We start from the raw sequence: 12,052 nt of genomic DNA on the forward strand, positions 1-12,052 counted from the left end.
GTCAACAAGAAGTCATGCACATTCCCCTACGCAACAAAGTAAGTTAATCTTAAATCTTCTAATTTATTATACTTTATACTACAACTAACTGTAACTAATATATTTTCAATATTTTCGTAACTAATATATTTTCAATCTTTTTTATCTAGATGGTCAGTTAAGGGGATGAACTACAACAAATGTCCTAGACACGCTGTAGTAGTCTATCGCAATCTTTTAGACCACATTGGATCAGACGCTGTATTACTACTAAACAACTCTACTTTTGATTTAAAAAAATTATCCAATTACATATCCTTTAATCATGTCAAATTCTTATACAGTTTATCTGGAGACCGTATCTAGGTCTTGATCATCAAGTTAACCATGATGATGATGCAGATTGGACAACAAAAACATTAATCATCCGGTTCTCTATTATGGAGATGCACCAGAGTGACTGTGTAAAGATGTAGTTCGGCATGCAACAATAAATTCCAGAACCTTCGACGTGTTTGGGAGATTGGTGTCGCACCTCGAAAAAAAATGGGGATACGACTTCAAAGCGAAGCGCGATCGCACGCTCGCAATGATGGACTGAATAGAGTCGCCACCGAACTTCATTTATTCCTAAAAAGGAAAGGGGAAATATCGATAAAACCCAAGACAAAAGAAAGGATAAGATATGATCATCGCAACCAATATCAGGATTCGGGAGTCGATTACGCAAGGGGAAGGTATTAGCACCCCTCACGTCCGTTGTACTCAACGGGAACCATTAGGTCAGTTGTGTGCGTTAGTGTTAGTTGAAGTGTTAGGCTTTTCGAATTATTAAGTGGGAAATAAAGAATGAAAGAAAGGAAAATATTTTTGGATTTTTGACGAAGGACTAAACCTAAGTTTTTTATTAGTGGGCCTGACAAGATTTACGAATCCTGCTCCTATGTATCTCAAAAGAGAAATCAAGGCTTACGTAGTTCTGGGTAGAAAAATGTTCGTTTGTTGGTCGATTTTTAGCGAAAGCTATATTGTATTAATCGACGAAAACATCGTTTTACCCAAAACAGATGAGGAGTGGACGCATACCACACATCGAACGGATTTATAAATCTACATTCGGAAAAGCGTCATTTATCTCTACTCAACAATCGTGGCCGAAACATTGTTTTGCATCACCTTAAGACAAGATACCTTTCGTTTATGAAAGAAGGTTTTTGATTAGTCGCACGGCGGCGAGAAAAGGGTTTGATTGGTTGGATGTATTCTGAGTGATGGCGAGAACTTGGATGAGCGAGATATACATCTCGAATCCTAGCCTCAGGAGTGCATGGTATACACCATATTCCATTTCCATCTTTATTGAAAGAGGTTAAGATAGGGATTAGGTATTTTGGAATTTGATTGAGAAAGGGTTTGAAGAAACCGCATTGACAATTTTAGACGATGGCGAGAACCAAGATAGGCGAGGCATACGTCTCGAATCTTTAATCTCAGGAGTGCATGGTATAGACCATGTTCCATTTCCACCTTTATTGAGAAAGTGTTGAATAAGAATTAGGTATTTTGAGTTTTGTTGTGAAAATGACTTGACCATAGATCAAGTATTGATGGACGTTTAAAAGGAATTTGAATGAATGTTTGAGAGAAAACAAAGTGGATGAATTTGGATTATGGCGAGAGCTAGGATTGGCGAGATATACATCTCGAATCCTAGTCTCAGGAGTGCGTGGTATACACCACGTTCCACTTCCATCTTATTGAAAAGGTCTTAACTATAAATTAATATTTTTGAGTTTTTATTAGAAAAAAAGGCTTGACGTTGAATCAAGCGTTTGATGAAAGTTTGAAAGAAATGGAAAAGAAATAGGAGGGAGAAATGAATTGATTTGTTTATTGAGAAAATACTCGATGTTGGATCGAGTCATATTTTTGTATTTTTTGGAAATGGTTGATTTTATTCTTGTGTTAGTATCTAACTAAATAGTCAAACAAATAAAGAAATAAAACAGTACAAGATTATTACACATCGGGAGAGTGGGGTACATTTTGTCAAATGGGGATTCAAAAATCATGAAATAATTAAATCGGGCCCAAACAACAAATAATGCAATGCATGAGTGTAAGTGCAAGAGAACCGACTCATTGTAAGAAAGCCCAAGAGTAAGCTATGTGAGGTTGATGGCGATGCTTAAAAGCAATCGACTTACGAGGGTGTGGAAATGGGCTCGACATTGAATCGAGAAAAAAATGTGATTTTAATAGTTTAAAATGGTTTTGAATGTATGATGAAATTAAAGGAAATCAAACTTGTGTTATTAAACAATAATGAAACTGTGAGTATAGGAGAAATTATAATAAAACATAAACATAAAAAATGAATGCTAAAAGAAATAAAATGCTATACATGAGTATCGAACCCACTACACTAAAGACCATGAAACTACCCTCTCTCCACTAGACCATTTATGATTAGTTGTTATTCTAATGCTAATTTAGATATATAAACCAAGATAGATTAATAAAACAAAGGAAAACTAAATGTATTTTTATGGTTTAAATCATTTGTATCATTTGAATAAAAAAAGACAAAATGAAAAATGTGAAGCACAGTAACGAACAAAACCTCTCGTCGTCCTCAACAAATCTCTGTCACTCTCAACGAGTCTCTCCCTCACGACCTCAAACCCCACGATTTTTCTCTCTCGCTCTCAATCGCTATCCCTCTCAAACACTCACCTCTCTCAGTCGCTCTCAAAATCGCTCATCACCAACCTTCACTCTCAACAAATCTCTCTCTCGCCCAAACAGCATGAAAGTTTGAAAGAAAGCTCACCTTTGCGGTGAATCGGTAGCTCAGGTAACAATCGAACCCTCTCCCTTCGCCTCTTCCAACACTGATTTCCTTTTGATTTTAGGATTAGGGTTTTCTGTTTTGGAATTTTTCACTTCCGCCTCCAAATCCCTTTCTTTTCACTGATCCCTTCTCTATTTATCTCTCACGAGTTAGGGTTTTCAGATTTGGTATGGTGGAGTTCAAAAGGGGTCTCTGCAAAATCCCTTTAGGGATTCTCAGTTTTGGATTGCCCTATTCGATGCTAAATCAGAAACGGTAATATGAACTCATGCTTTCTCTTTCTGTTTTGTCCTAATGCCAATTTGGGAATTTTCTGAAATTTTACAGCTTTGACTAAGTATTATGTGTTACTGCAGTGAAATGGTGAAAACGTGAGGGGCTTTGGTTTTCACGTGGCTTTGGTTGAATTGGTATTTCCTAGCCTATTGGTTTGGCTGCAAAATGTGATGGTGAGCTCTTAATTATTGCTGCAACAAGTTCACATCATCGGAGGCAGATGCAGTCAGAAACAATCATGAGAAATAACAGGAAGTGGGAAGAAGAAAAAGAAAACGCCATTGTTGTTGGCAGTTACGTGAGGCGATGCTTTTCTTCTTTGTGTTTATAATCAATCTGCTACTGTTTTGTTCTCTTGTATTTCTTTTAGCCTTCTTAAACATCCCATGAAGTGGTTTGGTTCACTGGTTTTTTATACTTTGGGTGCAGGTTTTGGTTCAAATGAGGCTATTTTCAAGGGCATCCTCAAGGGACATAAGCTCTTTGTAATTCAGTGAAGTAATGTCCTCTCCCTTCAAGTGCCTGAGTTCAATTTGCATGTTGTCATTCTCCTTTTTTATTCTATCAATTTCATTGCTAAGGTTCTCATGTTTAGCATCCCAAAGAGTTTTTTCAGAAGCTCTTTGGTATCTGTCAAGAACATCAATCAACGTGGTGGAGGGACTGATGTATTCATGCATCTTTCCAGAAGCACCAAAGAGGATAAGAGAAACTTGAGCATCACAGAGAACACTTATTTCCTTTGCTTTCTTAAGGATACCGTTCTTTCTCTTTGAATAGGTAACTTGTCTGCTGCTTGAGTTTTCAATCCTCTTGATCTCAATCTTACCTCTTCCCATCTTCTTGTTGTGAAACTGGTGTTTGGTTTTTTCTTGCAGGCTTCCATCTGCGGTTCTGTTGCAGGTAATGACAGGATGCAAGTGTAAGGTTTGTCATGGGAAGTTCAAGACCAAATCCAAGTGCATTCTTTTGTCCATTTGGTCAATGTATGCGTAGTATTTGATTGTATGATTGTGATGAGTTGCTTCTGCAGCAGCTTGACAAGTAAGCTCTCGAATTGGACATATGACAAGAACAAGAATTGGTGTCTTCAAAAGTTTCCATTTCAATGGTCACATCATCACTCGTATCAGCCTCAACCATTACTTCGTCATTGTCTGTTACCAAAGGCTCAGTACCATTTTGCGCACCATCAGATTGTCGCTCCTGCTGTTTTTCACTTGGCTCCTCATACGTAACCAAAACCAATTCGAATTCAAAACCTGGCTTCAATGCCGAATGAACATTTCCTGCCACCTTAGATGTGCTAAGCTTCTCTCAGGAACAGAAGCCTTCTGCGTATATTTACGCCTTATGGGAGCAAAAATTGGCAAGCATTGTTCCATTAGAGCCATCAACCCGGTTTCAAATCCAGAGTTAATGTCAATTGGTGCCGGAGTCCATCTAGGAGATTTTAGCAAAATGATTATAGGGTTTCATTCTTCCAACAGATACACTCGTGGAAGAATCGAGGTTCAAGACAACTCGGTTATTGGAAGTCAAAGCCTAATTCTCCCTGGTTCTCTCGTCCAAAAGAATGTGATCCTTGGTGCACCTTCAGTAGCTCCAATGAATTCAAAAGTAACCTCATATCTTACTAGGATTAGCAATTTATGCTCATTTGAACTTGATTTTCCACCTAAAGAACATCAATAAAGTTCCAATCTTTTGGCTACTTCCTTTGATATGGATTCTCTCAGGTACTATGGCTGCATTAACATGTGGTATAGCGAAATGGGTTCTTGTAGGAAGGAAGAAAAAAGGCGAAGAAGTGTCTATATGGAGTAAAAGCATAATCTTGGATAGTACATGGCAAGCTATAAGAATGTTAACAGGTGATTATTTCATGGAAATGACATGTGGGTCATTTATGTTTGTGAAATGGATGAAGATGATGAGTGTTGACGTAGATATGGTTATGCCTGGTGTGAGATTGGAGAATGGGGCTAATGTTGGTGCTTTGTCACTTGTAATGAAATGAGGAGTTGTTAGGTCAAGGTGAAAATGTTGACTAATGTTTTGTTTATGTTTTGGAATATGTGGTTTGGAGTTTGATGTATGTAGCATAAAATGTATATGAATAACCAATGAGGCATAATGTAATGCTTGTTTTAATAACAAAAATTACTTATGATTTTAAGGTTGTAACAAACTTGGTTTGAATGAAATGAATTTGTGGTTATAGAAATGAATATGGATTTTAGAAATAAATCTAAGACTAATCCAAATGTCAATTTAAAATAAAATAAAAAACCAACAAAACCAATTAAAATCGAATCAATCTATAATTTGTTAAGATTACTTTGATATCAACTCTAACATTCATTTGGAAATTAAAATCAATTAGAGTTTGAATCATTAGTAAAATACAATTAAGATTAACTTGAAATTTGGAATTAGATTTACTTTGAAATTAAATTAAAATTGAAAAATTAAAAAAAGTCAAATAACTAAAATCCATTTTGTAATCACAAAACACCATGATCAAAAAGCTAGATAATAACCAATGTTTATCACAAAATATGGATTTGGGAATGAATGTATGCAAATGAACTTTAGGCCAAGTGCCAAATAAAAAATGAAAAAAAGGGAAACAATTCAGGATTAAAATCGGGGTATGACAATTGGCATCAACAAAGAGTTGATGGCCAATGGGATTATTCCGACTAGAGAGACTTCGCAAAATAGATATGTCGTCATTGGAGGAATTGACGACAACACATATTAAATGAACCAATCATACATGGTTCTAGACCAATTCAACATTACATGACATGGTTTAGGTCGGTTACAACGCCACAGTTTGTGTCCGAGCCAAGGTATTTGAGTGATCCACACCAACGACTTTCGTCATCAAACACCCATCAACAAATCCCTGCCCAAGAACAATGTCAATCCACCCAAACCCAACGACCAACCTCACACCATCACCCAACCATATACACTCAACCATCAAACACCCAACCACACAACCAATTCAAGCCACACGCTCAAACTCAAAACCAGGAACCAAACCCTAACCACCAACAATCATACGCAAACACCACATTTGTCTATAGGTTGGATGATTCATACGATTCAATCTCATCCCATCATAGCTCCTCACTTATAAACACTCAAACATCCAAACGCCACAACATCCAACCATTGTTTGAATTTATTACACCACGAGAACCATTGCTTCGTTTCCAAAATGATTCAATATCCTAATTCGGGCAACTATAGCATCCACAAACCACCCAACCACAATGACCCAACTACGACAACATGGACACCGAACTTAATTACATCAACGTTGTTGGTGGCAACACCCCCAACTATTGGGGAGAAATGATGACAAATTTATCAAATACCGTTGGACCTTCCACCGGACCTTCACACCAGCCACCATTGCATCATGTCAGCACCCAAAGACCCCAAACAACTAAGGGAAATTGTGGGAGACCTCGAAGGCAGGCTAACGCATCTGGATGTGGAACATAAGGGTATTTCAATCGGGCGAATCATTGATTTTCTTCTCAATTGTTATGTATTTTAACTTTATATCATAATATTAATAATTATTTTTCATTTACCCATTTATTTTATTTATTTATAAGTACTCCCTCTGTCTCATAAAAAGTGTCTCATTTGTATTTTTTTCTCTGTCTCAAAATAATTATCCTTTTGAACTATCAATGCAGTATTTATTATTATTTTTTCACTATCATACCCATATTTATTAACTTTCAGTTTATCCAACCATTCTTTTAATTACAATTAATAGGAATATTCTACTAAATGATATTAGTTTTATCATCAAAATCAACACATTCATTCATTTTCTCAAGAACCGTGAATTGTTCAAATATGACATTTTTATGAGACGGAGGAAGTATAAAATATAAAAGTAAAGAAAAAAATATATAAAATTTGTGTCACATACAATGATGCATGCACATGATTTATACTATATAGAAAAAATATAAAAAATATATAGAAAAAAATATGCGGTTCGGTTTGGTTCGGTTGGCTTTTAGAAATAAAACCAAATAAAACCAAACCAAATCAATGCGATTTGGATTGGTTCGGTTGGTTCGGTTTTTTACAATTTTTTTAATTAGCCATACATACACCTATAGAGAACAATGTAACTTTGTGTTTAGTCATTCATACATTAGTAAATAACATCAAAACTCATCATATTTAGAGAAAAACTTCTCATTCAATATACAAAAAGTTAGATTAGAATAAAGTGGAATAAAAAATATATATAAAATAGTAGCATAAAATAATATCAAAAATATTATAATAAAACATAAAAAACATATGAGAAGAGAGATTAGAGAAGATGAAAAAAAACATAAGAGATGCGAGATTGAGAAGAAATGTGCGATAAAAATGTAATTAGAAGATAAAACAATAATATAAAATATGAAAAAGAAAGAACATAAGAGAGGACATATTCTAGTAGAAAAGGTGAAATGTACATGGCAAAGAAGATGAAAAGAATGTGCGGTACTACTATGAGAGATTTAAGAATGTTGAAATTGAAACCCTAAGTGTGAGTAAGAGAAAATCGTTTGTAATTGTAAGGTTAAGACATATTAGGTTTGAGTTTTGGATTGGATGTGGGATAAGTGAAGTTTAGATGGTAACATAATGCGGTTTGGTTTGGTTTAGTTCGGTTTGCAAAATACAAACCGCAAACCAAACCAAACCGTGCGATTTTGTTAAAAAATGACCCAAACGCATCCGAACCAAATGCGGTTTTAGGCGGTTTCGATTTGGTTTGGTTTGGTTTGCGGTTTTCTATTGGGTTGGTTTGGTTTTGAACACCCCTATTTATAGTAAGCATGCACCAATTGCATTGGCTACACTGCATGCATTTGTCAATGATGATGTCGTCTCTGCTCAATGACAAAATGCATGTGTCAAAGGGACCGAGGCATGGTTTAAACTTTACCCGAAACATAATTATTTTAGTAAATAAATTGATATTATGATTATTTTAAAAAATTAAATTAAAATAGTTGATTATTTTTTATAAAAAAAACTGAAGAGAATCCTCCACGTAATTATCAAATTCATAATTGTTAACTTTTATTCGAACCCCTCCCTTGCACACTAGGTTTTTTATTCGTCCACTTTTTTGTAATCGAATTCCTTCGTTAAAATGCAACAAACATTCAGTAATCAGATTAAGTAACCAAAAAGGTGAAGAAAGAACTAGTAACAATATTTTATTCTTTAAGTTAAACCTTAACCATATCACAATGTATTATTCCATGGTTATAACCATTTAAGAACAACAATTACAATGACAATCATTGTCTTCGCTATGACATTTACCATTTGCAGCAAATGTATTACATTCTCCCATGCAATTTAAGCTGCAAAAAAAAACTCTTCCATTTCTCCTTGCAATAACCAGGTATGATTCTAGTACAATCATCTGCCTCTAGCATTCGCACTTCATTTCCTGCATAAAAAAACAAATCCAATTCATCCTAAACACAGTTAGTTAAAGAAAACAAACTCCTTAAATTTCACTAAAACTAAAAAGCAATATCATAACTCATACCTAAATGAATTGAGAAAATCAGCAAAACAATGAAAAGGATTTTCATATCTTTGATTTTTAGAAGAAACGATACAACTTTTAATGTTGTTATTTCATTAACTGGGATATATATATATATATATATATATATATATATATATATATATATATATATATATATATATATATAAACTAAAATATCAAACTACTTAATTAGAATTATTTTTATATTAAATAGAAATAGTATATTAATAAATTTACTAAATCATCAAATTATTTATCGTTGATACGAATATAGTTGCTATTGATTATATTTTCATAATTACAATGTGAATCAAATATTAAATGTCCATATCTGTACTGTAATTAATATATTCAAATTCTTTATGATAAAATTAATACATTTTTATTTTCAACCTGCTATATATCTTGATCAATCACATAAATAATACCCCTATATTTTTTATTATAAATCATTTTTGATTTTTAAGAAATGTAATAATTGTGGTATAAAAAAGAAAAGTTATAAAATGTCTTATAAAATTGTCCTTCATTAATAGTATTGAAAAGACAAATTAATATAATTGAAAAGAGAGAGAATAATAAATATTTAAGGATATAATAGAAAAAATATTATTAATTATTCATTGATATTATAAAATGACTTATATTATGGTATAAAATATTTTTTTTAAATGATTTATAATAAAAAATGAAGGTATAATAGGTAGTATTACATATTATTAAGTAAGTACTATAAATTGTTTGGTACATTTGTTAAAAGAGGAAAAAGAAAAAGGGCTGCAAATAGAAAAATTCTCTAAAAACTTAGAAAAGGGCTATCATTGAATCATCTGAGAGAATATCTTGAAATCCATCACTTAGTGAAGTCATGAGCCATGTCTCTTATCAGAACCATAATTCTTCAAAGGATGATTTTGGTCAACTTCCAAAAATAGACAATTAATTATCTATACATAAATATTGGCTTAAATTTATGTATGTGTAACGGGTGTTATAAAATCTAAATTATTTGGTCAGGTGAGTTAGACTATGAATTGGAGAGGAAAACAATTTGATAAAGACATCGAATCATAGTTTCAATTGATCCGATAAAAATCGATAACAAATCAGCAAATCATTGAATTTCTTGATGACAGATTGATTTTTTTATGTTTATTTTTAAACTTAATTAAAATTTTGAGGACCCAAGTCTGAAAAAGTGTTTGAGGATGCGTGGGAAGTGTTTGAGGATCCAAGTCTGAAAAAGTATTGGAACATATGAATCATTAGAAATGGCGTTGCAAAAGTATAATGAAAATGACAAACAAACACTAAAAGACCAATAAATAATATCGTCAATAATATGATGTTGCATGTCTCATGTTTCGTCTTCCACATACAACCTTCAGATAACTTAGAGTACAAGTAGACGAAAAAAGCAGCCCCCCAGTTGTACTCATATGTCCTCTCAAAGTCATCAAAGTATTGTAGGTAGATGACATCCACTTAAGTGGCACTCTTGTCCATAAAAATGACAGTGTCAACCAAATACAACATGTATGCTCTCATATCATATGTTTTATGTTGTGCAACCTGCTCGTTATCATTAGTTACTTGATGTGCTCTAAGTAGCTCATTAATGTACACCTTATCCAGGAATCGAAACCTAGCATAAGCCCCTCGGTGGTTTCAAACTCCTTCATGGAAGCCTCTGGATTAACTTCCAGATAGTCTACCATCAACTTCAGTGCATCATATTTATTAATCTTCCCATGATCTAAAAGTTTCCCTCTAATCGAGAGATGCAGCAAACACGAGACATCGTCTAGTGTGATAGATATCTCACCATGTGATAGATGAAATGATGACATCTCTGTTAGAACAAGATTTGATTTTGCATATGGCCTTTTGTTTTGATGATAACAATTCATTATTTCTTAGAGAACAAATCTTTACACTAATGGTTTTGTCATCTAGTGTGTAGCTTTTGCTAACATGTTCTAACTCTGAAGCAATGACGTGTGACGTTATCAAATTCTGGAATCAACACACTCTGACTCCGAAAAGATACAAATGCTTTACAAAATGTTGTCAAGTTATAGAAATCTCTTAGACAACGGTTCTGATGAACGTTCATGTTAAAGCTTCTGACTGTGACTTTGATTGTTAGAGCTTTTAAAGGTTTGTCTGCCTTCAAGATTCTGCGTTCAAGTTCTGAAGACTTTCAAGAATAAGATCTGAAGACTCTGAAGATTAGGTTCTGAAGAACTGTGTCAAGACTCTGAAGACAAAGGTTATGAATATTCTGTCAACTTGTCTCTTGTTCCCTATAAGCATGCTTTAAAATCATTTTATCATAAGCCTTTGAAGATTATAAGATAAGATCAAAAGGTTCTGCGTCAGGAAAATAGTACACAGTACAAAATCACCTTTCCTCCACTACCCTGATTTTGTGGGCTAAGGACTGTACTATTGTACCATTTTGCCGCTTATATGCAAACTGTTATGAAAGAGACAATTGCATTTCAGTATTCCAATTATACCCTTCAACGAATCTTTTCTCTACCTATATAAAGGAGACTTTAAGATTTGAAGACATTGTTGATTCACGCTACTGAAAAACGCGTGAAGGGAATGCTCAAGTTAAGGAAACCAAAGCTCTTGCAATGATTCAAAAATATGAAGCATTCAAGATGGAGGATGAAGAAATTGTTAAGAACGTGTTCTCAAGGTTTCAGACTCTCGTTGCAGGACTTAAGGTTATGGACAAAGGGTATTCTACTATTGATCATGTAAAAAAAACATCAGAAGTCTACCTAAGCGTTGAAGACCTATGGTAACTGATATGAAGTTATCAAAGGATCTCAATAACACTTATCTTGAAGAATTGGTTAGTTCTTTAAGAAATCATGAGTTTGAGCTTGAGGAAGATGATTATCCAAGACATGGGACGTGTGGCAACACTTTTTGAAGAAGTTTTGCATGCAGAAAAAAACGTGGCAAGCAGGGAAGAAAGACCCGTTGGGAAGCAGTTATCTCGTGTTGATATAAATAGGAATTATAACCTAGGGAAATATAAAAAATATATAGAAAAATGTTGGTTTTATTTTCTATATATTTTTTCTATGTTAAGAACGAGCATCACAAAACTCACACCACACAAAGAAGACATATTCGAGTTGCTTAATCTAATAAGGAGTAAACCTGACGTGGATGATATTAGAGTTTAACCTAACTCATCTTTACAAAATTGGCTTGTAAGGTGATGGTCTATCTCTATATAAAAACTTTCAATGCTCTATATCCAACCAATGTGGAACTTGGGATTTTCCCAATATGTTCCCTCACGCTGAACACTT

The 12,052-nt window shown here is 33.9% G+C and overlaps 1 protein-coding gene and 1 long non-coding RNA gene across 2 annotated transcripts; both read right to left on the reverse strand.

The window, feature by feature from the left end:
• Positions 1 to 3,546: 3,546 nt before the first annotated feature.
• LOC127093738 (agamous-like MADS-box protein MADS9) lies at positions 3,547 to 3,948 on the reverse strand. Its single transcript, XM_051032644.1, has one exon. The coding sequence runs from the start codon at positions 3,946 to 3,948 to the stop codon at positions 3,547 to 3,549; it is 402 nt and encodes a 133-aa protein (XP_050888601.1).
• A 4,397-nt stretch (positions 3,949 to 8,345) lies between these two features.
• On the reverse strand, positions 8,346 to 8,805 carry LOC127092682 (uncharacterized). The gene is made up of 2 exons (XR_007792260.1): positions 8,712 to 8,805; positions 8,346 to 8,609 (listed from the first exon to the last, which is right to left on the reverse strand). It is a non-coding gene; the product is annotated as an uncharacterized LOC127092682 (long non-coding RNA).
• Positions 8,806 to 12,052: the final 3,247 nt, after the last annotated feature.

This window comes from Lathyrus oleraceus, chromosome 6, assembly GCF_024323335.1.
Source record: "Lathyrus oleraceus cultivar Zhongwan6 chromosome 6, CAAS_Psat_ZW6_1.0, whole genome shotgun sequence".
NCBI lineage: Eukaryota > Viridiplantae > Streptophyta > Magnoliopsida > Fabales > Fabaceae > Lathyrus > Lathyrus oleraceus.

Excerpts from the sequence above, each read along its gene's own strand:
- LOC127093738 (XM_051032644.1), bottom strand. The coding sequence starts at position 3,948 with ATGGGAAGAGGTAAGATTGAGATCAAGAGGATTGAAAACTCAAGCAGC.